This window comes from Scleropages formosus, chromosome 7 (genome assembly GCF_900964775.1).
Source record: "Scleropages formosus chromosome 7, fSclFor1.1, whole genome shotgun sequence".
Taxonomy (NCBI): Eukaryota; Metazoa; Chordata; class Actinopteri; order Osteoglossiformes; family Osteoglossidae; genus Scleropages; species Scleropages formosus.
Genome location: NC_041812.1, coordinates 32492527 through 32515934, shown reverse-complemented (window position 1 = coordinate 32515934; position 23408 = coordinate 32492527). Strand labels below are relative to the sequence as shown.

The following is a 23408-nucleotide window of genomic DNA, read 5'->3' as shown; positions in this document are numbered from 1 at the left end:
TAGGTTTTATTTATATATTAAACAGTCACATCTACAAATCTCTTGAGATTCCCAAATGCTTTTATGCCAAAAAGTGATTTTGGTCTTTGCAGCAAAGGGGTGTAAAGGTAATTTCCAAAAATTTTTTTAAAAAAAATTTCCAGTGCCAGAAATTACTGTTAACTATACATTAGGTAGACAGACTTGTAAAGGCATTTCTGTGGACTGCATATGGGTCAATCTGAGATGTAGGTGCTACTCCCAATATTCTCTATGGAACCAATAAATCAACAGGGTGGAAAACACACTGAAAACTGCAGTGGTACCAGTGCACCCTGCCCAAACCAGTCCTTTAAAAAAATTTCTATGCATGATGCATTCATGCATCTCTGGAAAGGAAAATAAATGGACCAAACAATTCTACCTTGATGATTAAGCAGCATAACATTTAACGTTTTAAAACCTCACAACCGTCTTTTGTTGTATAAAATGTGCTGGTTTGAGTGCTTGTAATGCCAAACCTTTCAGATTATGAGTCTGAAAAGATATTTAACATTTGCACATAGCTTGAGGGGGGTAAAACTATTTCACATTCATAATCAGGTTTTACCTTAAATGTGAGGAAAACACTAAAATAGCCTATTTTAGGAAACAAACATGATGTGTTGAATATGTAACACAAAAAGAGAGAAGGCATTGCCTTGGGTCCATTCATGTTTGCATTTTATGAGCCCAGTTCTGTCCATTTGGTTCTCTTACCATTTTCACTGGAAATTTTCTAAAGAAAAACACCATCCTTTTTGCTCAAAATAACGCCACTGTGCAGAGTAACCCCCAGTTAATATTTAGTAGATTTCACCTGATGAAAAGCCTGTAGCTTTGCGGCCAGGGCATGGAAATCAACAGTTTTACAGACAACGAACTAAACGTTCATAATGGCCATAGAGATACAGAGCCTGAATGTGATCCCGGACTATAGTCCTCCACTTCCATTGTGTGCTCCTGCCCTTCTCCGTGGCTTGTTTCATTAAAAGGAGGAACTGCTCCATGCTTTAAGTTCCAAAAAATTAATCAATTGTTGGCTGCATCTGCCTGTCGAGGCCAGTTCTCTTCTTCAATGCCAGAATCAAAGTCTTCATCTGTAGGCTCTTTCGCAGGTGCTCTAAAGATCAAAACATGTTTAGATTTAACTTTCAGCCTGAACTGAGAAAGCAATGCTAAAAAAAAAAGATTTGCAGTTAATAGCAAGTAACATCGAAAAAGCTGCCTATACTTGCCTTATATAACGCGGTTCCGATTTTCCTAGAACTACATCCTTACTCAGCTCCACCGCCACAATGTCAGAATGTGGCACCTCAAACATTGGCTCCAACAGCAGCTTTTCCTGAGGGGACACAAGACTGATTGTACACATGGACAGAAGCTGAAGAAAATGTACAGCACTATTTGTTTTGCCTGGGTGGCAGTACCATGATGGACCGGAGTCCACGAGCTCCAGTCTTCCTTTCCAGAGCCAGTCGAGCAATAGCACGTAGTGCATCTGGGGTCACATTGAGCTCACACTGAAATGAAAGTCAAGCATGTGTCAGAAAACCACCTTAATTGAACCAAACAGTAGAAACAAGTGATCACTGCAGGCAGCCACCTTGTCCATGCTGAAGAGGGCCTGGTACTGGGGCACCACAGCATTGCGGGGCTCTGTCAGAATGCGCACCAGCGTGTCCTCATCAAGGCTGTGCAGTGGCACCACTACAGGCAGCCGGCCCACAAACTCAGGGATCATGCCGAACTCAATGAGGTCGCGTGCCTCCACATGGCGGAGCAGCCGATCCCGCTCCTCTATCTCCTGCACCGTATCCACCTCACCACTGCTGTTGGCTAGGTCTGCTGCTGCCGCCGCCCGCCTGCCCTGCCCCAGGCTGGATGGGCTGCCGAAACCCAGGTACTGCATTGGAGCAGAAGTGGAGCAATCTCTTACTTCCCCATTTATTAGAGCCCATTTAGCAGTCACGTAAACCTCCATTTCATCCTGGACAAAAGTGTACCTTCTCATTTTTCCTGCGGCTGATTATCCGGTCGAGCCCATTGAAAGCCCCTGAAGCTACAAACAGGATGTTGGTCGTGTCCACCTGCACCGTCTCACCCCTCAGCTTTCTGGAGTTTTTTTCCGGGACATTAACAATGGTACCTTCAAGCAGTTTGAGTAAACCCTACCATGAGGCAAACAGAAGAGCTAATATCAACTTCAGTATCAGTTTAAAAAAAGGAAAAAAAAAAAAAAGCAGGATATAGACATGATAGCATTCAATAACAATCCCTTGCATTCTAGGACCTGGAAATTATATCCAGACTTCTTCCAACAGAAAGAAAACACTTGGTTCTACACTTAAGTAGACAGGCTAATACTTTACAACTGCAAGCGATGTGAAAGTTTTTCTGAGCTGTACAGCTACAAAATACCTATAACTTTGCTCTGTCAGGACTGCGGCAATGGGTGTTCAGGTAGAAGTGAACTGTCATACACACCTGTTGAACTCCTTCTCCTCCAACATCACGAAGCTGGTGGATTCCAGGAACACTGCCAATCTTATCCACCTCATCCAGGAAGACTATGCCTGTAAGCAGAAAGTAGACACAAAAGCTGCATTCACTTTTAAAAGTAAACTATGCTAAAAACTACGGAGCAACAAAGTGAAACACTATACATACAACTTCATAGAGTCCAAAGAACCTGTATGAATACTCTTTAGCAAATTTAGTACCACTTTTCTTTCTACAGGTGTAAAAGTAAACAAAATTATTGAAGTCACACACCTTGCTGTGCCTTCTCCACTACATAGTTGGCATCTTGAAGCAGCTTTGCAATGACCGATTCGATATCCTCTCCTACATATCCTGCCTGAGTCAACGTGGTGCAATCACAGATGGCAAAGGGAACATCCAGGCATTTTGCAAGGGTTTGAGCCAATAGTGTTTTACCTGGTAACAACAAAAAAATTAATATCATGCTGACATGACAAAGAAATTAAACTACACTGGTCCCTGCCGTAACTGACCTGATCCAGTTGGGCCCAAAAGTACAATATTGCTCTTTTCCAGTTTTATATCATTGTGTGTGGAGTCCAGGACCTCCCCACCCCGCTTCTCCTGAGGGGTCTGCTGATTCACCTGTTGCTGCATGGATGCCCCCAAGGCATTGCCATGAGGACTGATGCCAGCAATCTGCAGCAGCTCTGAAATGAGACGGCAAGTCATTATGTCAACCTGCTTTTGGGCAGCGTTAGCATGGCTTCAAGGTCCTGGTTAAACCCACTTCAAGCAGCTCAAACTAGCTTCTAATCCAGTTACAGCTGTAAAGCCACAGAACCTTGTTAAGACTCTACATAGTAGGGTTAGCAAAGAGTGAGTTGGCAACACATATATAAGTACATACAGTGCAAAAGGAAGGGCATCCAGCCTTTAACACAACTGCATTACATCCATAGGCCAGATTAGAGAAAATGCAAATAAATATTTTAAATCTATGCTTCAACCTTTCCTAATTAATGGCCAATTCTGACAACCTGCAGTGCTCTAACACTCACAATTTAAGGTCACCCCTCAGTGTCCTTCACATTTACCCTGAACCCTAACACTTACCCTTGCCGCCTTAGATAATCAGTCACATTTGACAATCCTGGACAAAACATGAGGACATCACATGTGCCTGACACAACATGAATGTTAAATTCTCTGTACAAGTAACAGTAATTTTTGCCTTCAATTTTCGATCTCCACGCTTTCCACTTTTTTCTCGGATAGGAATTAAGTGAAGAGTATACGCAACCAAATAAAGCTGCATTAAATTTGTTCATAAATTCCCATCCTGGCTAGAACAGAGCAGCGCTTAAAGTGAGGGCTATATGTATGTGAACTCAGATATTTGGTTCATGTAAATTAACTGATAATAGATTAGACCACAGCAGCAATAAAGCTTGGTTTCTTACACCTCACTGTCACATACTCAGAAACACAAATGAAAGCATTTTAAATCATAAGGCATTGTTAAACTTTTCTGTACTTGTCAACCACTAAATCTATGACACCTGAGAGCATTTGTTTCCTCCCCCCAAAGAACAATGCTGTCTTATAATGGAGAAAGACACTGCATGACATCTATTTTAGCGGTAAGGGATCAACTAATCCTAGTGTGTTTAAAATGTTTCCCGTGTGCAAAGTCTTTTCATCATGTTGTACAACTCATAGCTCACTTTCTGAAGAATCTTTATTACCCGCTTAGTTCACCTCTGAAACGACACTTATCAGTACTGTATGGAAGGGGGACAACACTGTTAACCTAGATTTGGTGTTATGTCATGTATGTATGAAAACTATTTGATCACAGTCCAACTCCTATTTATAAACCCGCTTGCCAAGTGTCAGCAAGAACAGATATGACATGACAACAGAAACTGGGCCACTGGGACATGATTCAGTTTACTCCTGACTGGAAAACAACATGACTAAATGCCACAAAAGACAATTATGGGCCTGTCAAGCTGGATGACTCATGTAACAATGAACAATGAACAGAGGGACTGTACCTGCCACGAGGCAATCATGGTTATTAATGTTTCATAAGGTGAGTAAGGTAAAATAGTGCCACCTGGAGCTGGATTCTGGCATTTGTACAATTCAACAATACCTCTTAAAGCAGAATTACTGTACATGTCTCTCACTGGTGCTGAAGATGTACCAGTCTTGATGTAAATATTGTTAGGAATCATCACTTACTTGTAAATCTGTACTCATCCTCCCGTCTTCGTATCTCTAGTTCTACAGAGAGAGGATGAAAGTTATATCATGTCAGAAAGCAGCTACCAGGCTACTACTGCCACTGCATAGCTGAAGCCTTGTGCAAGGCTGCCCATCAGTAAGATGCACATCTGACCCTCTCTAAAACAGGTCTACCGGCTGCTGTGATCAAGTCAGGATTGGGGGGGTCAAACAGAAAAATTTGAACAAATGCCAATCCACGCATTAGAACTCAACATCTGCCACCAGCAGTGGTGTGTGCCCACTAGCTCTGCGCTGATTTCATATACAGTGATTTTTATTTAAGTATGCCCACCACATTGAGTTCTTCAATTTCTTCCACTGGAGCAACAGCTTAAGTTTTAACTTAAATGTAAGCGTAGAACCAGGATACTTTTTTTTTTTAATTCTAAGGCTATTAAATTGCTAAATCTGCATTAGCAATATTAATATTTCATGTGTTTACATCTACTTGTGCTAAATTATATGTGAACATACAATGACCTCAATTGCACAATTTCTTGTCTGGGATAATAAAGTTAAAAAAAAAAAAAAACCCTTTAATTGTTACCACTACCCTGACATTTAAGCAAAGCAACAGCCAAACAGCTTGATATTTTTACTGCAGCAATCCAGCTTTGGCAGTGGGACCTGAACCTACAACCTTCCAGTTCAAAGTTCATGAGTCTTATTTACCTGCAGTCTTTTTTTGTTCTTTTTTTTTTTTACAATTCTTGCTTCAATGAAATTAGACATTTTACATGAGTGTTCCATTAGTCAACATGCAAAGCTTTGTACGTTTTTACAGAACAAACAGCCAACAAGTGACAAAACGTGAGCACATCCAGCTTTGTACGTAAGACTGTTAGACATACATGGCCTAGTTTAATAGTACACAATGTCACGTACTTCTAAAACATTAGTGTGACAAAGTAATCAAAGTAATAGTATCTCTCTAAGGAAAAGCATTCAAAGGTAATAATACTGACTTACCAAGATAAATACTAAAATAAAGACTGTTCTTCGCACTGTAACCATCTTTCAGCGTAACAGTTCACACTCACACGCATTAATTTAGAAGGTTTGCATAGTACAATAAATCAATCAACACATCAGTATTTGGTACATATTTCTGCAATTTGATTTGAAGAATGTGCAACTGTCTATACCCCTCATGAACTGTACCAACCTCTTGGTGACAGTGACGTTTGTTTGTCCACCTCTGCCTGAGGCCTGGATCCAGCAGGGATGTTGTTGTAGATGCGTTTATAATGGTTGTACACAGCTACAGCCAGCACCTTCTTGGCGTGGGACTGGCCCACCACATACTTATCCAAGTATGCATAGATCTAGAGAGCAATCAGAAAACCTTGTTGGCTAGCAGCAAACTTAATATCTCTTTGTATAGTCTTAAGAGACTATTAAGACGATAACCACATCCTCAACTCAGGCTTGGTGACCTACAACAGAAGGATGACTCCAGGAAATATTCATAGATTTGATAAGATCTGTGTCAACAGAGAGAGGGATTAGAAAACACCAGCTGACTTAAATTCCTCATTCAATCATCTCACCTTTTTAGGAGGCGGAGGTGGTTTCTGTTGAAAGGCTAGTTTGGCAGCTTCAGCAGCTGTTTCTGGCTCTGTTTTTAGACTCTTCTTGGAGTCAGTTTCTGAGAGCACCACAAAGAAATGATGGCACTTCTCACATTTCACAAAGCGTGTGGAGGCTGCAAAGGAAGGAAAAAAAAAGAAAAAAAAAGAGGTGTTAATCCTTTAAAGTAAACATGTATGTATTCTGATGTATTCATAAGCATCTGTCAAAAACTGACTAGCTTAACAGTGTGAAGAATCTTGAAGTTGGAAAACACTTGCATTACAAAAAACTACATAAAACAATCATACTTCAGTGAAAAGCCTGTTCCAACAAGTCACACCATATATGCCATCCAAAACACAAGGCAAAGAATCAAAAAATGAGTTTGGTATGCCTGTGCAGGGATTACGAAATAAAATGGATGACCTCTTAGGATACAATGCTGTGGAATGAAGACTTCTGTCAGTCTTCATTTGGCCTACTTCATGTGGTGTACTATCAGAATAACCCTTACAGGAGTATTATGCAAGTGTTTATTTTTAGCCTGGACAGACAGGTCCAGGGATTGACGATACAGTGGACTTGAATCCCAAGCAGTTGTGGGTGAAGTCATTTCATATGATTCGCAGGATTGAGAGTCTGAGAATACACAGAAACCCTAAGTGTCACTAACATGCTCCAGCATCCTGCACCTTTCGGGCACTGACGGATAAGACCAATGTAAGTCATTTTAAAAAGGTTTGAGGATTCAGGGCTACCACCACCTTACTTGTGCAAATTAAAAAACAAAATATTTTCATGATCTTAAACATTTTTTGCTTAACCAATTTTTTTGGTAGAATGTAGAAAAATTCTCTGGTTCCAACTTGACCTCTGCCGTTTTCTATCGGAAAGGACAGACAGTGGCATCCAGACACAAACACTTACAGACAAATGTCTCCACATGAGTGCAAGGATCACCACACTTGGGGCAACGCAGGTGGCCTCCTCCTTTGCCTGTGCTTCCTGAATTTGCAGATCTCTTCCCACCAGCCTCACTGACTGTCTTCTGTTTGAGGGTAGAGAAAGGATAGCATGGAATTAAATACAGTTAAAAACACTTAACCTTTTTCATGTCTCATGTTGAAGATATCTGCAAGGACTGCATTTATGACAAGATAAGCTAAACCTGTTGATTGGACCCATAAAAAATGAAATTAATGAATACCTTTCCACCATCACCAAGTCCATCTTTAGTTGTCCCATCTTTTGATGCAAAATACACTGTAGTCTCTGAAAATGACCTTAATGGCACTCTGTGCATCAAGGGAATGTCATGAGGCACAGGCCTACACAGGGTAAACCTCTGAACCCGAGAGCAGGAGATACCTGTGAGCATAAGAAAAAGAAGAAAGGAAGAAAATCACAGTGGATCAGGTCAGTGCACACCAGCTCCTCACCATACAAACACAGTTGGGAACAGAAGTCTAACTATTTTTGTAAACCCAAAATTTATGTATGACTTATTTCAATATACAGTAAAACCCCAATTTAATGCACCTCGATGTACTTCAAATTCAGATATAACACGATGGGTCACTGGACCCTTTTTTCTCTTTCTGGAATGTGAGAAACTACATAGAAAAGTTCAAACACTGGCAAAGCTGACAAACTTAGCAAACCATCTTACAGAATGAATGGGTTACAAATGCTGAAATGCCTGTAACAACCATTAATTTGTGGAATACTTTAATTCAAAGGTTAAATACTTGCCAGAAAGTAAACGTGCCAAAAAAAAAAAAAAAAACAGGTCAAAATAGGGGTGATTTAGGATGTTCAGTCATTGTTTGGTAAGTTTGAACACTGATTTTCTTGAACCCTGATTCAGTAGAACCCTGTTTTTTTTGCGATGACATTTTATGGACCTAATGATCGCATTACAACAGGGTTTCACTGTATTAGCTTCAAACTAGGAGGACCGTGACAGACGGCAGCACTGGTGCCTCAATTTCTGAAAGGTTCAGCCAGGCACGAATTCAGGCTAAAGCTATATGGGTGTTTGCATGTCCTCCTTATGTTCAAATGGGTTTCCTCAGCGCTCTGCTTTCCTCCCATAGTCCAAAGACGTGTGTTACAAGTGAACTGGTGATCTGAACCACCCATGGCTTCTGAATAAATGTGTGTGAGAAAGATATTGTCCCACATTTGACTGGTGTCCTGTCTGTGGTCTACCCTGCCTTGTGCCCTATGCTTACAGAACAGGCTCCAGACCATTGGAGTAGAATTGGAAATGGGAAATACAGAGTATGGTAAAAGCTGAAACAAATCTTTACAAACTTTAAAATGAGGAAAAAAAATATAGTCTCCACAAACTCCTACTTACCTCTGACTAATTTATCCCATAAACATATGCAATTTTAATCATCTTAATGATAATTTCTGAACAACAGAGGAGCTGCCAACACCGGAAGCCAGTAGAATTAAGTCAGTCCAACTCTCATATTGCTTTAGTGAGTTCTACTGAGATGTGAGGCTGGCTGCATAATTGTTCATTCCAGAACGCACAAAAATTTTGGAAAACCAATCAGTGAAGAAAATCTGATTAAAAATAAAAGTGGAAAATGCTTGCACCTTCGAACATTCATAGGCCCACATTTTGGAACATGAGGAACCAATGTATTTGAAGAACATGTCTGGTTTTGAAAAACGGTAAGTTTTCAACTATGGTTATACATACCACATCCTACTGTAATACAGTCACATGCTGCTTAACAACTGACCACACATACAATAGTCCCATAAGATTATAATGGATCTGAAAAATTCTTACCAACGTCGTAGCCATCATAACGTTGTAACGTGTTACATGTTCATGGTGGTGCTGGTGTAAACAAAGCTACTGTGCTGCCAGTCGTATAAAAGTATAGCACATACAATTATGTACAGTACATAATACTTGATAAACACCCATGTTACTGGTTTATGTATTTACTATACTGTTTATCCTTAAAGTGCTCACTTTCTACTTAAAAGTTTACTATAAAACAGTATGCTGTCAGCAGTGTCATAAATCTTGTTTATGCCACGTTTCGACTGTATCAAGGCTATACCATCTAGGTTTGTATAAGTACACTCTGATGTTCACACAACGACAAAATCACCTAGCAACGCATTTCTCAGAACGTATCCCCGTTAAGCGATGCATGTCTGTAGATACTCAACCTTTAAACAATTAGAGACATATGGTCTATAACTTTAAAATGGACAACAATCCTTGAGACGTGTTCTTCAAATAAACTGAACCCAGGGAGTGAGCACCCGAGAGCCTGATTAATGAAAAATTCATCAGTAGTTGGGTCGGGAGTAACTGACATTTACATTTGTGATGCTTTTCTCCAAAGTGACTTACAATGTTAAGATACCTACATTTACTTACCCATTTTTATAGTTGGGTAATTTTACTGGAGCAATTTAGGGTAACTATCTTGCTCAAGGGTATAAAAGTGGGCGTGGGACTCAAACCTATGACCTATTGGGTCCAGAGGCAGCAGCTCTAAGCAGTACACTACCAGCTGCCCTGCCCATACATCAGTACATAATGTTAAGGTATCAAACTGAAGAATTAATTATTGGTCTAGGAGGGAAAAACAATAATATAATAATGTTCAAATGAGCTTGATTTCTTTCTGCAGAAGGTTTTTAGGTCATCATGATAGAAAAACTAGGATAACAAGTCCAAACCAACCGTGGTTTCCCAACCCAGGTCACGAGCTAAGAGAGAGTGGCTCCACAGAGAAAAACTAAGGCCTTCCTTCAAGTACATCATGTACTACATGGCTTTACCCTGACTGCCCTGTGTGCGGAAGAGGAGAAACGCTGTTTTCACTGCAGCCGCTGTAGGTAAACAGCCAGAGAGTGAGGCGGAGGCGCGCGAACGCAGCAGCTCGCGCCAGAGCAGCGCACTGACTGCTTTTTCCCGCCGCTCCATCCAGGCACTCAGGCGCTGACTGAACAACTGACCGTCCACAGGACAACTGACTGACACTTCAACATCATGACATGTTCAGGATACTCACCTTTCTGCGCCGAGATAAGGAGTAACCTTGCCGCCGAAGTGCACTTACAGGACATGTTTCTCTTGTCCCAATGTGCTGTGGAAGATGAGAAGACAGGGAGAGAATTATTCACTGAAAAGTAGTTCTCAGCGAGCCGCGCCGACGCTGTTTCCAACAGAGCGGAGCAGAGAGTTAGCTAGGGATGCGGAAAGGCCCAGGCCCGCTGGAGTCTCCACACACACACACACGATTTGACGATAGGGTAAAACACACCCGGCTCACCAACCCACCGCAACGCCTGCTGATTTATCATTTACACTTTTAAAAATGCCGTTGCGAAAAAAACAAACGTTCAGTGACACAGTTACGTGAGAGCGTCAGCAAATCCGTTTGGCAGAACAGCTGCTATCGGTGCTGGAGCTGTGTACAATATATTTACCCAACAGCGGAGTTATGCCTGCTCTGGAGCAGGAAACGGAGCAGCCGAACCAGGTCCAAAACGCACCCGAGTCAACCGGCTTGAGGATGATGGACGAGTAATCCGCGTCAGGCCCACATGTAAAAGTCTACACACATCGACCACACTGCTAACAACCTGAATCCATCCGCCTCGGTCCGAAGTGGCCCCGAGTGCAGCCTGTGTAGGAAGATAGCAGCGCCCAGCGGGGGCAGCACTGAGCACGAAGCGCGGAATTCTGGGTAATGGGCGCTCAGCACAGTGGAGGGGGTGCTGAGCTGAACCTTGTGATCTGGACAGGTTGCCACACACGGATAGCAAAGTCGGACTTGGGCAAACACGTGGCGGGAGTCCAGCTTTTTAAACTAAGAGCAGTAAGAGCGTGCATAACGGGTGAAAAGCTTCGTGTACACATTGAAATATCATATGAAGCAGCTATAAACACACACACATTTTCTAAACCGCTTGTCCCATATGGGGTCGCGGGGAACCGGAGCCTACCCGGCAACTCAGGGCGTAAGGGCGGAGGGGGAGGGGACACACCCAGGACGGGACGCCAGTCCGCCGCAAGGCACCCCAAGCGGGACTCGAACTCCAGACCCACCGGAGAGGAAGACCCGGTCCAACCCACTGCGCCACTGCACCCCCTTTTAGCTATAAACATTTCGTAAAAATTATTTGTCCTCATGAAAGAACTGCATCATTAATATCTTAAATTTACCCGTAGAATCTGAATAGCGATTGCCAAGGATATGATCATGATGTAGTACATTTTTTCCATATATTTTAGCACACACGATTTTTCAGTATACATTCATTGTGTAATAATTTTATTGGCTAGTTGTGTTACGGTTGTTCTCATTTGTTTTGTTGACGATCATAGTGTTCCGGGTAGTGTTGTGCTGCTGGGTGTGTGTGGGTGTGCGAATTTCCCAGCAAGAATTTAGAAAGTCTCGTCCTGTTCTGTCAATGCAGTTCGCGGCGTTCCCTGCCCGAAGTGCGCATGCGCTGCTGTTTGTCGCGGAAGTGATGGGACAGGAAGGTTTTTTTCTGTCTTTTTCTTTCTTTGTTTTTTTTTTGTTTTTAAAGGGACGTGTCTAATCCATGACAGACACCGCCCTTTCTCTCCGTATCCATCATGCACGGACTAAAACAACTCATAATATCCTTTTCACTTTTATATGAAAGAAAAAGACGCACTATTAAAAATATGTAATGAACACCAACGGGGGTTTGAATTTCTTGGACTTCGCAAGCTTGATAACACCAGTAAACTCGCTCAGACAATTTTTCAATATTCCGTCTTCTCTTTGGAATCTCAAGCCACATTAGTCTTCTCTAAGACAGGTGGCCTTTGATTTCTTCTAATGTGTGATTACAGTATTAGTAAAATCCCCAACAAACTGTCAAATTTCCATCAACAGGTGCACTTGGTCTGGTCTTTGGCTTATAAAGATAACTGCTCTCAAAATAAATATGTCATTTAGAGCTACAGGGATATTCAATATAAAAACAAGTAATTTCTTGAAAACTGGGTTTAAAAGGACATTTTGTTGGTGAATCAGCTCTTTAACTCTAGTCGACTTCTGATGCACTGATGAATTCCTGAATAAATACATGACACCTGTCACTCCAAAGGAATTTGCCATAATTTTTGATGCAATACCTTCAGGTGTCACCATGCTCTTAAAAAAACCAACAACTTTCTTTAATCCCCACCACCCTAGACATGGATCCACACTCCTCTGCTGTGGGGCACATCTCTTTCTTGCCCAGTCTTCACAGAAATAACAGAGCGATCATGGCCTCATTCCAAAATGATATTGTTACAGTTTCATATATGGTCCCATATTGGAGTAGATTTATCAGTAATATCAATTGGAAATGGTGTGGACTTTACCTTTGAAATTTCTCTGGCCCAATAAAGTGAGAGGTCTCCTATAAATTAGTTAATAAAATTTACCCCAAGTAAATTCTTTATCCAAAGACTTAAGATAGATATCGATACCAGCGTCACTCATTTTGTGAAAGTCCCTCAGAAAAAGCTCTGCACCTATTTTGGTTCTGTCGATACTGGCAGAATTTCTGGTTGGGCCTTCTTAATACAGTGGAAACCTGGTATTCATTAGGTTTTTCCTTGACTTTTTCTCCTTTACTTTTGAACGTATTATTTGGATTTTAAAAATATGAGAGAGATGAAAATAAGTACCATACAATTAATCTTATTTTCTTATTAGCTAAATATTATATATACAAATATAAGTTTTGTAATTCTAAGCTTTTCTATCCATTGTTTGTAAAAGAAATTAAACATTACAAGAACATTATTCTACTTTCTAAAAACTCCAATGCTGGGAGAGCTGTTCTTGTATATACATCTTTCCCCATTTGTGATGAATAAGTCTTTATGTCTTTCTGTATATTTGCACACACAGATACTGTTAATTTATGTTTTTATATATCTTTTTAATTTATTTACTTGCTTATTCTATCTATCTATCATTTTTCTTCTCTTTGTTATATTCCCTCTTGCATGTTTGTTGTAATATCTGGATCTGGTTCTTTGTTTTCTTCGTGAGCCTAACTTTTGTAATTGCTGTTTTTGTCAATAAAGTTTGTTTAAAAAAGAAGAAACGAAGGTGTCATGTGATTCAAGTTCAGCCCGAAGAAGGTGTGCGCACAGGGTATACGGGGGGTGCTCGCTCGCGCTCGGCTAACACGGAAGTCGGAGGCCGAAGACATCATGTGACTGAGGTGCAGGGCGAGAGCGAGATGGAGCGGCGAAGCCAGTGTTAGTCGTGCTTTCCGAAGATGCGCCCCGAATGAATGTGGTAATAGTTTGGTTCTAATATTGAAATTTTGTTTGTTCAGTGAGGAAAACATGCCTACGATGCTTCTCAATACTCTGCTGAGGAATCTCAATGTTAGATAATCATGCCATTCATGGAAATTCTATGAGTAGTACTAGTACTAGTTTGCCACTTCTGCAAAGTCTTTTTTATCTAACAACTTAGTGTTATAATTATTAATTTAGTTGACGAGATATGCAACTGTACGACATAGCACATTTTATCTCAGCAGTTTTACATTACAAGTTGTCTTTAATGAACAATCTGGCTTTCTGGTTTTAATTTTTGTGAGTCGTGTGACCCGTGCTCGTGCTCCTCGGTGTGCTCGCGCATGCGCTGAAACCATTCAGTGTTAGCGTGTTTCAGTGTACAGTGAGTGACGCTGTTAATGGAGTTTATCAGTTTTCCGTGAAAAATCTGAGGGATTTTATTTTCCCCAGGAATGGAGGAGATCAGGGTTTCTCCAGACTACAACTGGTTCCGAAGTACAGTTCCTCTCAAACGAGTAAGTGCTTAATGTTGAATTTCGGCGCACATAATATATTAATTGCGACTTTAACGTATATGTAATAAAGCAGAAGTGAAATTGTGTTGAGCATTTCCCAGACCATGTAAACTCTCCCCCAAAATAATTTTTCATGCATTCTTTAATACACGTGACAGCACTTTGCACAGTGACACTTTTTTCTTGCTCCCTCGCCTTTGTTTCAGAAATGTGTCCCACAGAGCAGATACCATCATTTACATTTATTTATTTAGCAGATGCTTTTCTCCAAAGTGACTTCCATTGAAATATATCTAGTGTAATCAGCCCACATACCTTATTCACCAAGGTGGCTTACACGGCTAGATACAGTACTTACAAATGGGTCACTCTTCCATACATCAGTGAAACACAGTCTCAGACTATGGGTGAAGCTGAACAGCATATCTTTGGACTGTGGGAGGAAACAGAGCCCCTTGACTAAACCCACAAAGACATGGGGAGAACATGTAAACTCCTGTTCATGTTCAGCATGTTCATCTCATACTCATCCCGTCATCATCCCGTCGACTGCTGACTTTGTTACTAAAACCACTTTTTTCCCCTCCACCTTGAAATGTTGTCGAAATGTCAAAAAGCAGTAATAGTGGGCCATGTGCTCGTAGATCGTTGTGGATGATGATGACAGTAAGGTGTGGGCGCTGTATGATGCTGGACCCAGGAGCATCCGATGCCCCATCGTCCTGCTGCCACCCGTCAGCGGCACGGCTGACGTCTTCTTCCAGCAAGTGCTTGCCCTGACTGCTTGGGGATACAGAGTGATTTCAGTGAGCACTGCATTTCAGAAGCCCTGCAACCTTTCTGAATGAAGTACTTGCAAGCTACCTTACAGAAAGTGCATAGTTAATTTGTTTTTTTTTTTTTTTTTTTTAAATTGTCAATTCCTGTTAAAAATGCCGCAGTACATTTGCATAAATTAGTATATTTTTACACAAGTATAGCTTTAAGTTCTGCACTTCATCCCTAAATTGAACATAACACTGTGAGTCACAGATTGGACTAGTCAGCAATATTTGTTTTTCCCATCAGCTCCAGTACCCTGTTTACTGGGATATTGTTGAATTTTGTGATGGCTTTAGGAAACTTCTGGATCACCTACAGCTGGACAAGGTATGACAATGTGTCAGATCTGATTTGTTTTCTAGGGAAAGTATTTTTCGTTCTATAGATTTGCGTTTTCAATAATCATGCGTGTTTTTCTTTCAGGTACACCTGTTTGGTGCCTCTTTAGGGGGCTTTCTAGCCCAGAAATTTGCAGAGTACACTCACAAATCTCCTAGAGTGCAGTCTCTTGTCCTCTGCAACGCCTTCAGTGATACATCCATTTTTAACCAGACCTGGACAGCCAACAGGTAATTTTCTCTTCTGTATCCTATGCTGTTCTACTGTCCATTGATCATAACCCCATGTGTGTTCTGGCTTGCCATTCCGGGCACTGGGCAGGGTGGTGATTAAGGCCCTCGCCTTACAGTTTGAAAGCTTTTGGTTGGAATTTATCCCACAGTATGGTACCATTGATCAAGGTTATTTCACTGGGTTGCACCACTGTGAGAAATCTTTGTCACTAAGTAAAATGACCCAGTTGTGTAAATGATTAAAGTTAAGTCCGAGCTTAGTATTCAAACCTGTTGTTGGAAATCAACTTGGGTAAAAGTGTCCGAGATGTAGTAGTGAATAATTAATATTTATTTGTGCTTCTTGATTTGCTTTCAGTTTCTGGCTAATGCCTGGCTTCATGTTAAAGAAGATTGTTCTTGGGAATTTTTCAAGAGGACCCGTCGATCAAAAAATGGCGGATGCCATTGACTTCATGGTAGATCGGGTAAGACTAAGAGCTTGCACTGTTATCATGACTTTCTAAACCTCAGCTCTGGATACACTTCTTGCTCTTTGCACTCTTCAGATATTCTGTATCTGGTAGTTGCTTGTTGCAGTTGCATTTAAATGTGTTATTCTTTTGACAGACCTTTAATTCATAAATTGGTATGGATCGACTCTAAAAGCATGTTATGGATAAATTGAGACTTGCTTAAACCCTCTAGCAATTTCTGAGCAGATTGTTTATTCATAGGATAGGCTGTATGAATGAATGTCACTTTCATGACATGGTAGATAAGTTTTTTTTCTTTTTTTTTTTTTTTTTTCCTTCCTTTGCTAGTTGGAGAGCCTGAGCCAGGCAGAGCTGGCCTCACGGCTAACACTGAATTGCCAGAATTCCTACGTGGAGCCGCACAAAATAAAGGATACCAGAGTTACCATAATAGATGTAAGCTCCATGTTGTTCTTGTTGAGCTATAGCCTTTACATTGGTAGCCAGCACTGTCTGCAGTGTCAGCACTTGTTCAGACTGTACTCTTTTTAGGGAGAGGGAAAGGCATCTTACAATTTATATGAAGGCTAAAATATTAATTGGATGAAACTACAGCCTTTGTTATTACAATATGCCATGTATGTGGATTTCTGCATTTTCTGTTAAGGTGTTTGATCAGAGTGCCCTCTCACACGAAGCAAAAGAGGAGATGTATAAGCTATATCCTGACGCAAGACGAGCTCACCTTAAAACAGGCGGAAACTTCCCGTACCTTTCCAGAAGTGCAGAAGTCAATCTCTACATCCAGGTAAGGTAAACATAGTTCCTGGCATTATTTATACTGTGTTGTCGAGATGCTTTTAATGGGGATTGTTCCTAATTTACTTCTCTGTAACTTTTGGGGTGAGAGATTTTCATTGATACTTACTTAGTTCCTTAGATATGTATACTCTTCTTAGAAACTGCTTGTCCTTTTTTGTTTAATTAACAATAGAACAGAACTGGGTCACAAAGACACAGGAACAGTGTACAGAGAAAATGAAATGCGTACAAATTTGTAATACAGCACAAGGACAAAAGGTTCCGTTGTTCATCAGGGATTGTTGTATAGCGCTATCTGACGTTCCATAAAGGTGACCAAATCAATCAGATTTCATCTGAATTATGATGCAGGTTAACATTTCTACTGGAAGAAAGTCAACTATGTATTTGTAGAATGAGATGCTGGTCTAGACCTTAGCAATAGTCTTTTTTTTTTTTTTTTTTCTCCCCCCCCCCCGCCCAAAAAATGTTCAGTAACACAGTAATAGACTTTAGCTTCTCAGCAGTTTCAAAAGGAACAGGCAATATAATAAGGTGGTGATTTTTACATTTTTTTTAAATTTATTTATATTTCTTAAAACCTCATCTATAACCACATAAACGCGGTTAAAAATTAAGAAGTGAAATCACTCTTGCCAGCTGCAGAGGCATTTTGTTTTTACGCAAAGTTTTTCTGGTTTTGCATTATCTGTATTTTCCATGTAATAAAGTAACACTATTATTATCAAAGACAGTGCTTTTATTGAAGAAATCTGCTACTATGGTCAATTTTATGCATCACATGTTGTGCATCTGGATGTGTGTGTTCTCTGGTAAGGTGTTTGATCAGCACACTCTTTCACATGAAGCAGAGGAGGAGACTACTAAAGTTTAGTTTTCTCTAATTTCTGTTTTCAGTTATTGCTATGAGATATAATTAATAAAATTGTTGTCCTGTCCTTTGTGAAATAGAAAAGCTGAGGAACCCGTTTCAGTGTTGTGTGGATTTTTATTGACATCGAACCTGCTCAACTCGTCTTCTTAGATTCATTTGCGGCAGTTCCACGGAACGCGGTACGCGGCAATTGATCCAGCCATGGTGAGTGCAGAGGAACTGGAAGTGCAGGGGTTCCAATCCAACACCGATGGAGATGGGCAGGGAGCCCAGTGTTGACCAGTAAGGCTCCTCTCAGGTTGCTGGATGTCCACACAGGTGTGATCGTTTCACTAGCAGGTCCACTAGAAAACTACCGTGGGTTTAACCACTATGCATTCTGACCTAAACCAGCCTCTGTTACAAACAATTATCCCTTTTGGTCCTAAAACCATTCTTAGGCTAAGATGATTAAATTCTGTTACACATTTCACCCTCCTGATTGCAGTCAGTCTGCAGCAGAATAATGTTAAATAGCCTATTTTTCACTTTGCATAATCTATTTTCATAAGCATTGTTGCTGTAAATAACACATTTGCCAAAAAGGTTTAATAGAGGCCTTCCTATGTTTTTGTACGTTTGCCTTACACGGTGTTACTTCTTTGCATGTCTGCCTTTTCGTTCGTACTTTGAGTTCAACACTGCCATTTTGTTAAGCAGAAAATGAGTTGCCATGCACTGAAAAATGTTGATCCTTTGTCTTTTTGACAAAAGGTACAGCTGGAGAGAACTGTATATTTTAATGTTTTGTGTCCTGAACTAATATCCAATTTGTTCTTTTAAAATAAAGATTGCTTGATTACCTCTAATGTTCTGTAGTTTAATTACTTACTGCCCTTTGCCATTGTCCAGAACTTATCCAGAAAATGCATAAATGTAGTAATTGGTGGCCCTAACCTGACACTTGATAAAACTCAGAGCTGGACAACAAATAAAACCTCTTCCTGATCCTTAAACAATAATCACACTGACTATTACTAGCAGTGACACATTATGAGCAGCCAGAACACCAGATGCAATAATTTCTATCTTGTAAAACCAGTTTGGCAGTTAGAAGAACGATAAGTACTTTGCTTTTGCTCTTTTGAGAAAGGTTTTTTAGTTGAACATACTTAAAAGTCTGACTATAAAAAGTGCTTAAAATGTTAGTGAAAATTAAATGTTTGAAAGCAGTGACAGTTAAATTTTGTTCCTAATGTGTTTAACAAGCCTAGAGGCTCTGTTATAGAATATCTTAAAATGGTTTTCTTATTATTTAGGCTACTTTGTTCAAGGCCTGCAGTTTCTTGTGTTGTTCTTTTTGCTCTGGGACTTGAAAGATTTCCAGGCATAGCTGCTGAGATATCGAAATGGCTCTCTGTATTCCTGTGGAATAATTTGGTCACATGATGTCACATTTGCCAAGTTTGAATCATCGTTGACCTTTTAGTGCTTATGCGAAGCTGGGTTAAGCTGTTCAGATGTGGATTAGCAAATTCATCAGCTGATCTGAACACGGCAGTCCGTGCCACACAGCCATCAAAATCAATTGCTTTGTTACAGGTGATATTAACATTTATTTATGTAACAGACACTTTTCTCAAAAGCAGTGTACAACTCGGAATAAGCAAAAGTACATTTGACAATGTAAGTTTTACATGCAGACACAGTTGTTGAAGTATGGTCAGTCTGTCCATTACCGCAGTTATTCCCTGCGCACAGGTCACTTTTGTTTTACATTTATTCATTTAGCAGATGCTTTTCTCCAAAGCAACATATACATCTCATAGAAAATACAATGTGTTCATTCCACGAGCAGAAAGAGACATAGATGCAGACACGTGATACATAAGTGCAGTTAGTTTCTTTCCTCTATGTGAATCAATGTTCATCACATGAGTAGCTGCATAAAACTTTATCAGAATAGCCACAATTCCTGATCAACTTCCTAGTAATTTTCTTTCATGGATGCATATATAAACTGTAATTATTTAATTTGTACATATATATAAAACATAATTTTTAATTCACTTTATATTTTTGGATTTATTTATATGACATTATTTTGACCGCTGCTGCAGTTTCCTAGTGATGTACAACGTTACTGTGTGCCAGTGTGGTGCCCTTCCTGCTCCCCCCGTAGGTATCACTGCAGAAACAAACAGTACATTGAAAATCATGCATCCCAGTGGAGAGTCGTGGTACTACATGACAGAATGAGTCCACAGCAGTGAGGGGGTCCTTGGCATCAAGGGAAAGCTGCACTGATTTTCCCTCAGGACTACACACTTGGGCAAACGGTTGAAACTAAAGGAGTTTCGTTTCCCACTGAAATGTACATGTTAGTGATCATTTCTTACATAAGTGTGGAGGGTTGCACTGGTTATAGCTGATGCCTTTAGATATGTGGGCTGCAGGACATACATTCATCTGAGACTTTTCTCCAAAGCAACTTACAGTGTTAGTCTACCTACTATTGTTTACCCATTTACAGGTGGTCCCTGATTTACAATGGTTTAACTTACAATTTTTTACTTTACAATGGTGAGCTTGTGATAGACATTCAGTAGAAACTGTACTTTGAATTTAGATTTCTTCCCAGGCAAGTAATGTGTGGCATGATACTTTCTCACAATGCTGGGCAGCAACAGCAATCCACATTCTCCAGTTTGTCACGCAGAGGTGTGTATTAGGTGTATTAAATGCATTTTCAACTTACAATGGGTTTTGCAGAATGTAACCCCATTGTAAGTTGGGGACTACCTGTATACAGCTGGGTGATTTTACTGGAGCAATTTTAGGTACATTGTTCAAGGATACTACAGCTGGAGGTGGGATCAAACCTGCAACCATTGGGTCCAAAGGCAGCAGCTCTAACCACTATGATACCAGCTGTCCCCATCATCACTTAAGGAATTATGATGGGGCTGGAAATGAGGGATCGATACGAGGAAGAAATGGGAAAATTGGGGCAGACCAGTGCTTAGCCGGTATCACAAAAACAGAAGCACTTGTCACACTGCACTCTTGTCACTGTCCTGAGATTACACCATCCTATCAGCAAATGAGGAAACAACACTATTGTAATAAAATTTTCATCAGCCTCTCAATCAGTCCAGTACACTGGTCATGTCTTCATTCGTTCAGTCTTAGTTATCTTTGTCAAGCTTTGATTCATGAGTGTTTCATCTTTGCATGCAAAACAGTTTGGAAAAAAAGAATTAAGTTTCATGGCGCATATTTTAATCGGCGATTTCCTCGACGGAACAAACAGCAGTAACCTGAGAGTCTTGAGTTGAATTTGGACAAGGGAGCAGAAGCCTGCTGGCATTGGTGTGACTACATACACCTCTCCAGTGATGAACACGCTTTGTTTTCCTCCTACGCTTCTATCACAGCGAAAGAGTAGGGCTTTCAAAAGGGTAAAAGTGTGTGGGGAATGTTTCTATCCTTGTATAACTGTGCACTTCAGTGTGAACCTGTTGAAACCAATATCTCTATTTATGATATATATATGTGTACTGTGTGTGTATATATATATATATATATATATATAGTCGTAGTGTAGTGCTATTGCATACACTGGGTCAATGGGCTGGAACAGTCCACAGAGTGAGCCTTGTGGTTTCTGAGAACACTAACACACGTGTTTCCCTCATGACGTGTGTGTCAGAAGATGAGAAGATGGCAGTTTCTCCAAAAAAAGTTACAAGTTTTAAGCACTTAGCAAAGGCCCTCTCTGTAGCCCAAATCAGAAGGCATGTAATATAGTCCAAACACTGATTTCCTTCATGCATCAAGTACGCAGTGAGCATTACACACCCCCTCCAAACATTTTTAGTTAAATATCCATTAACTTTGCTTTATTCGGAAAGAGTTGCTGTAATTCTGGTTTTTAAATCTTTTAAAGGCTGTGCACACCCTGGCCTTTGTCTCTGGGTTGAAACTGAATAATTATTGAGAAGCTAATATCATGTGTGACTAAATACACACACACACACACACATTTTCAGAACCGCTTGTCCCTTACGGGGTCACGGGGAACCGGAGCCTACCCGGCAACACAGGGCGTTAAGGCCAGAGGGGGAGGGGACACACCCAGGACGGGACGCCAGTCCGCCGCAAGGCAACCCAAGCGGGACTCGAACCCCAGACCCACCAGAGAGCAGGACTGTGGTCCAACCCACTGCGCCACCGCGCCCCCCTGTGACTAAATAATTCAAGCATAAAAAAAGATATTTAAATAAATTACCAAATGCCTTGTCAGTTTTCTTTGAAGGAAGCCACGGGATTCAAAAAATACAGAACAGCACATACACTAAAGTGTCCTTTTTTTCTGTGAGATGGAGAAAAGCATCTGCTAAATGAATAAATGCAAATGTTACAGGTTACATACATATAGACACTATTACCCAGAATGTCATAGTGGGGTGAATAAGTGTGTTTTCTGCTGTTCATTTAGCTAATGCCTTATTCCAAAGTGACTTATAGTTATTTACCTATTTATACAGCTGTATAATTTTTACTAGAACCACTGAGGGTAAGTACCTTGCTCAGAGGTATTACTGCAGGAGGTGGGACTCAAACCTGGGTCTTCAGAGTATAAAGACTGTGTGTCTGTACTACCATGTGGTCTCTTTTACCTACATGTGTTTAATGTGATTTACAGTAGGGTTACAGTCCATATCAGAGCAGCAGTGACAGTGAGTCTGCAGTGGAAAGCATGTGAAGGTCATGTCCATTTTGTCTCTTTTTGCAACAAAGGAAACTTGTCCTCATTTACATGCATTCACTCATTTAGCAGACACTGTTCTCCAAAGCAACTCCCAATGAACTCTATGTAATGTTATCAGCCCACACACCTTATTGATACACTACTTACAATGGGTCACTCATCCATACATCAGTGGAGCACACTCTGTCTGTGACTCACACATTATGGGTGAACCTGAACAGTATGTCTGTGGACTGTGGGAGGAAACCAGAGCATCCATAGAAAACCCATGCAGACACAGGGAGAACATACAGACTGAGTAGGGATTGAACCCTCTTCCTCTCACACTACGCCAGTGCTGTGAGATAGCAGCACTACTTGATGTACTACCGTGCCCTCCTCATTTAATTAGTTTAGCTGGCAACTTAAACAGTTAAATACATTTAAACAAGCATCTCAAAGCATAGTATTTTTGCATAGAAAAAAGGCTTGGGCAAAATTATTGGCACCCAAGAATCAAAATTTAATTACGTACTCTGCAGAGATTACAACTGTCTCCAAATGCTTCTTGTAAGTTACTTTGCTGCATCTTCCCCCTGAAATTTTACTCCACTCTTCATCTGCAGATTTTTCTAATTTTGCAGCAGGGTTCCAGGTCCAGGTCACTGTGTAGGACATTGCACTTCAAGATGCCTTGGTGTTCTGATTTCAGACTGAAATGCATGGGTTTGAGGCCCCCAGAGGTAGCAAAGCAACCCCACAGCATTATGATCCACTAGGAGTGCTGCTGGTTCCATGGTGGTTAGTGCTGCTGCCCTTGGACCCAAAAGGTTGCAGGTTTGAGTGTCACCTCCAGCTGGAATTTCCTTCTGCAAGGTACTTACCCTAAATTGCTCCAGTAAAAATTACCCTGCTGT

General features: G+C 40.7%; 2 protein-coding genes across 4 annotated transcripts; one reads left to right on the top strand and one right to left on the bottom strand.

Moving 5' to 3' along the window:
• Positions 1 to 701: 701 nt before the first annotated feature.
• On the bottom strand, positions 702 to 11121 carry LOC108942066 (ATP-dependent Clp protease ATP-binding subunit clpX-like, mitochondrial). Of its 3 annotated transcripts, none has more exons than XM_018765125.2 (15): positions 10909 to 11120; positions 10425 to 10499; positions 7577 to 7737; positions 7297 to 7417; positions 6348 to 6502; positions 5963 to 6122; positions 4753 to 4794; positions 3036 to 3212; positions 2794 to 2958; positions 2506 to 2594; positions 2025 to 2189; positions 1625 to 1924; positions 1449 to 1541; positions 1257 to 1363; positions 702 to 1141 (listed from the first exon to the last, which is right to left on the bottom strand). In XM_018765125.2, the coding sequence occupies exons 2-15, from the start codon at positions 10477 to 10479 to the stop codon at positions 1051 to 1053; spliced, it is 1881 nt and encodes a 626-aa protein (XP_018620641.1). In that variant the 5' UTR covers positions 10480 to 10499; positions 10909 to 11120; the 3' UTR covers positions 702 to 1050. The 3 variants fall into 3 exon arrangements, with proteins under 3 accessions (XP_018620641.1, XP_018620640.1, XP_018620642.1); XM_018765124.2 differs by having other exon boundaries at positions 10843 to 11119; XM_018765126.2 differs by lacking the exon at positions 4753 to 4794 and having other exon boundaries at positions 10843 to 11121.
• A 2411-nt stretch (positions 11122 to 13532) lies between these two features.
• Positions 13533 to 18589, top strand: LOC108942007 (maspardin-like). The gene is made up of 9 exons (XM_018765009.2): positions 13533 to 13691; positions 14150 to 14214; positions 14859 to 15020; positions 15283 to 15363; positions 15460 to 15605; positions 15967 to 16075; positions 16412 to 16519; positions 16731 to 16871; positions 17910 to 18589. Exons 2-9 carry the CDS (start codon positions 14152 to 14154, stop codon positions 18036 to 18038), a joined length of 939 nt encoding a protein of 312 aa, XP_018620525.2. The 5' UTR covers positions 13533 to 13691; positions 14150 to 14151; the 3' UTR covers positions 18039 to 18589.
• The last annotated feature ends 4819 nt before the right edge of the window (positions 18590 to 23408 follow it).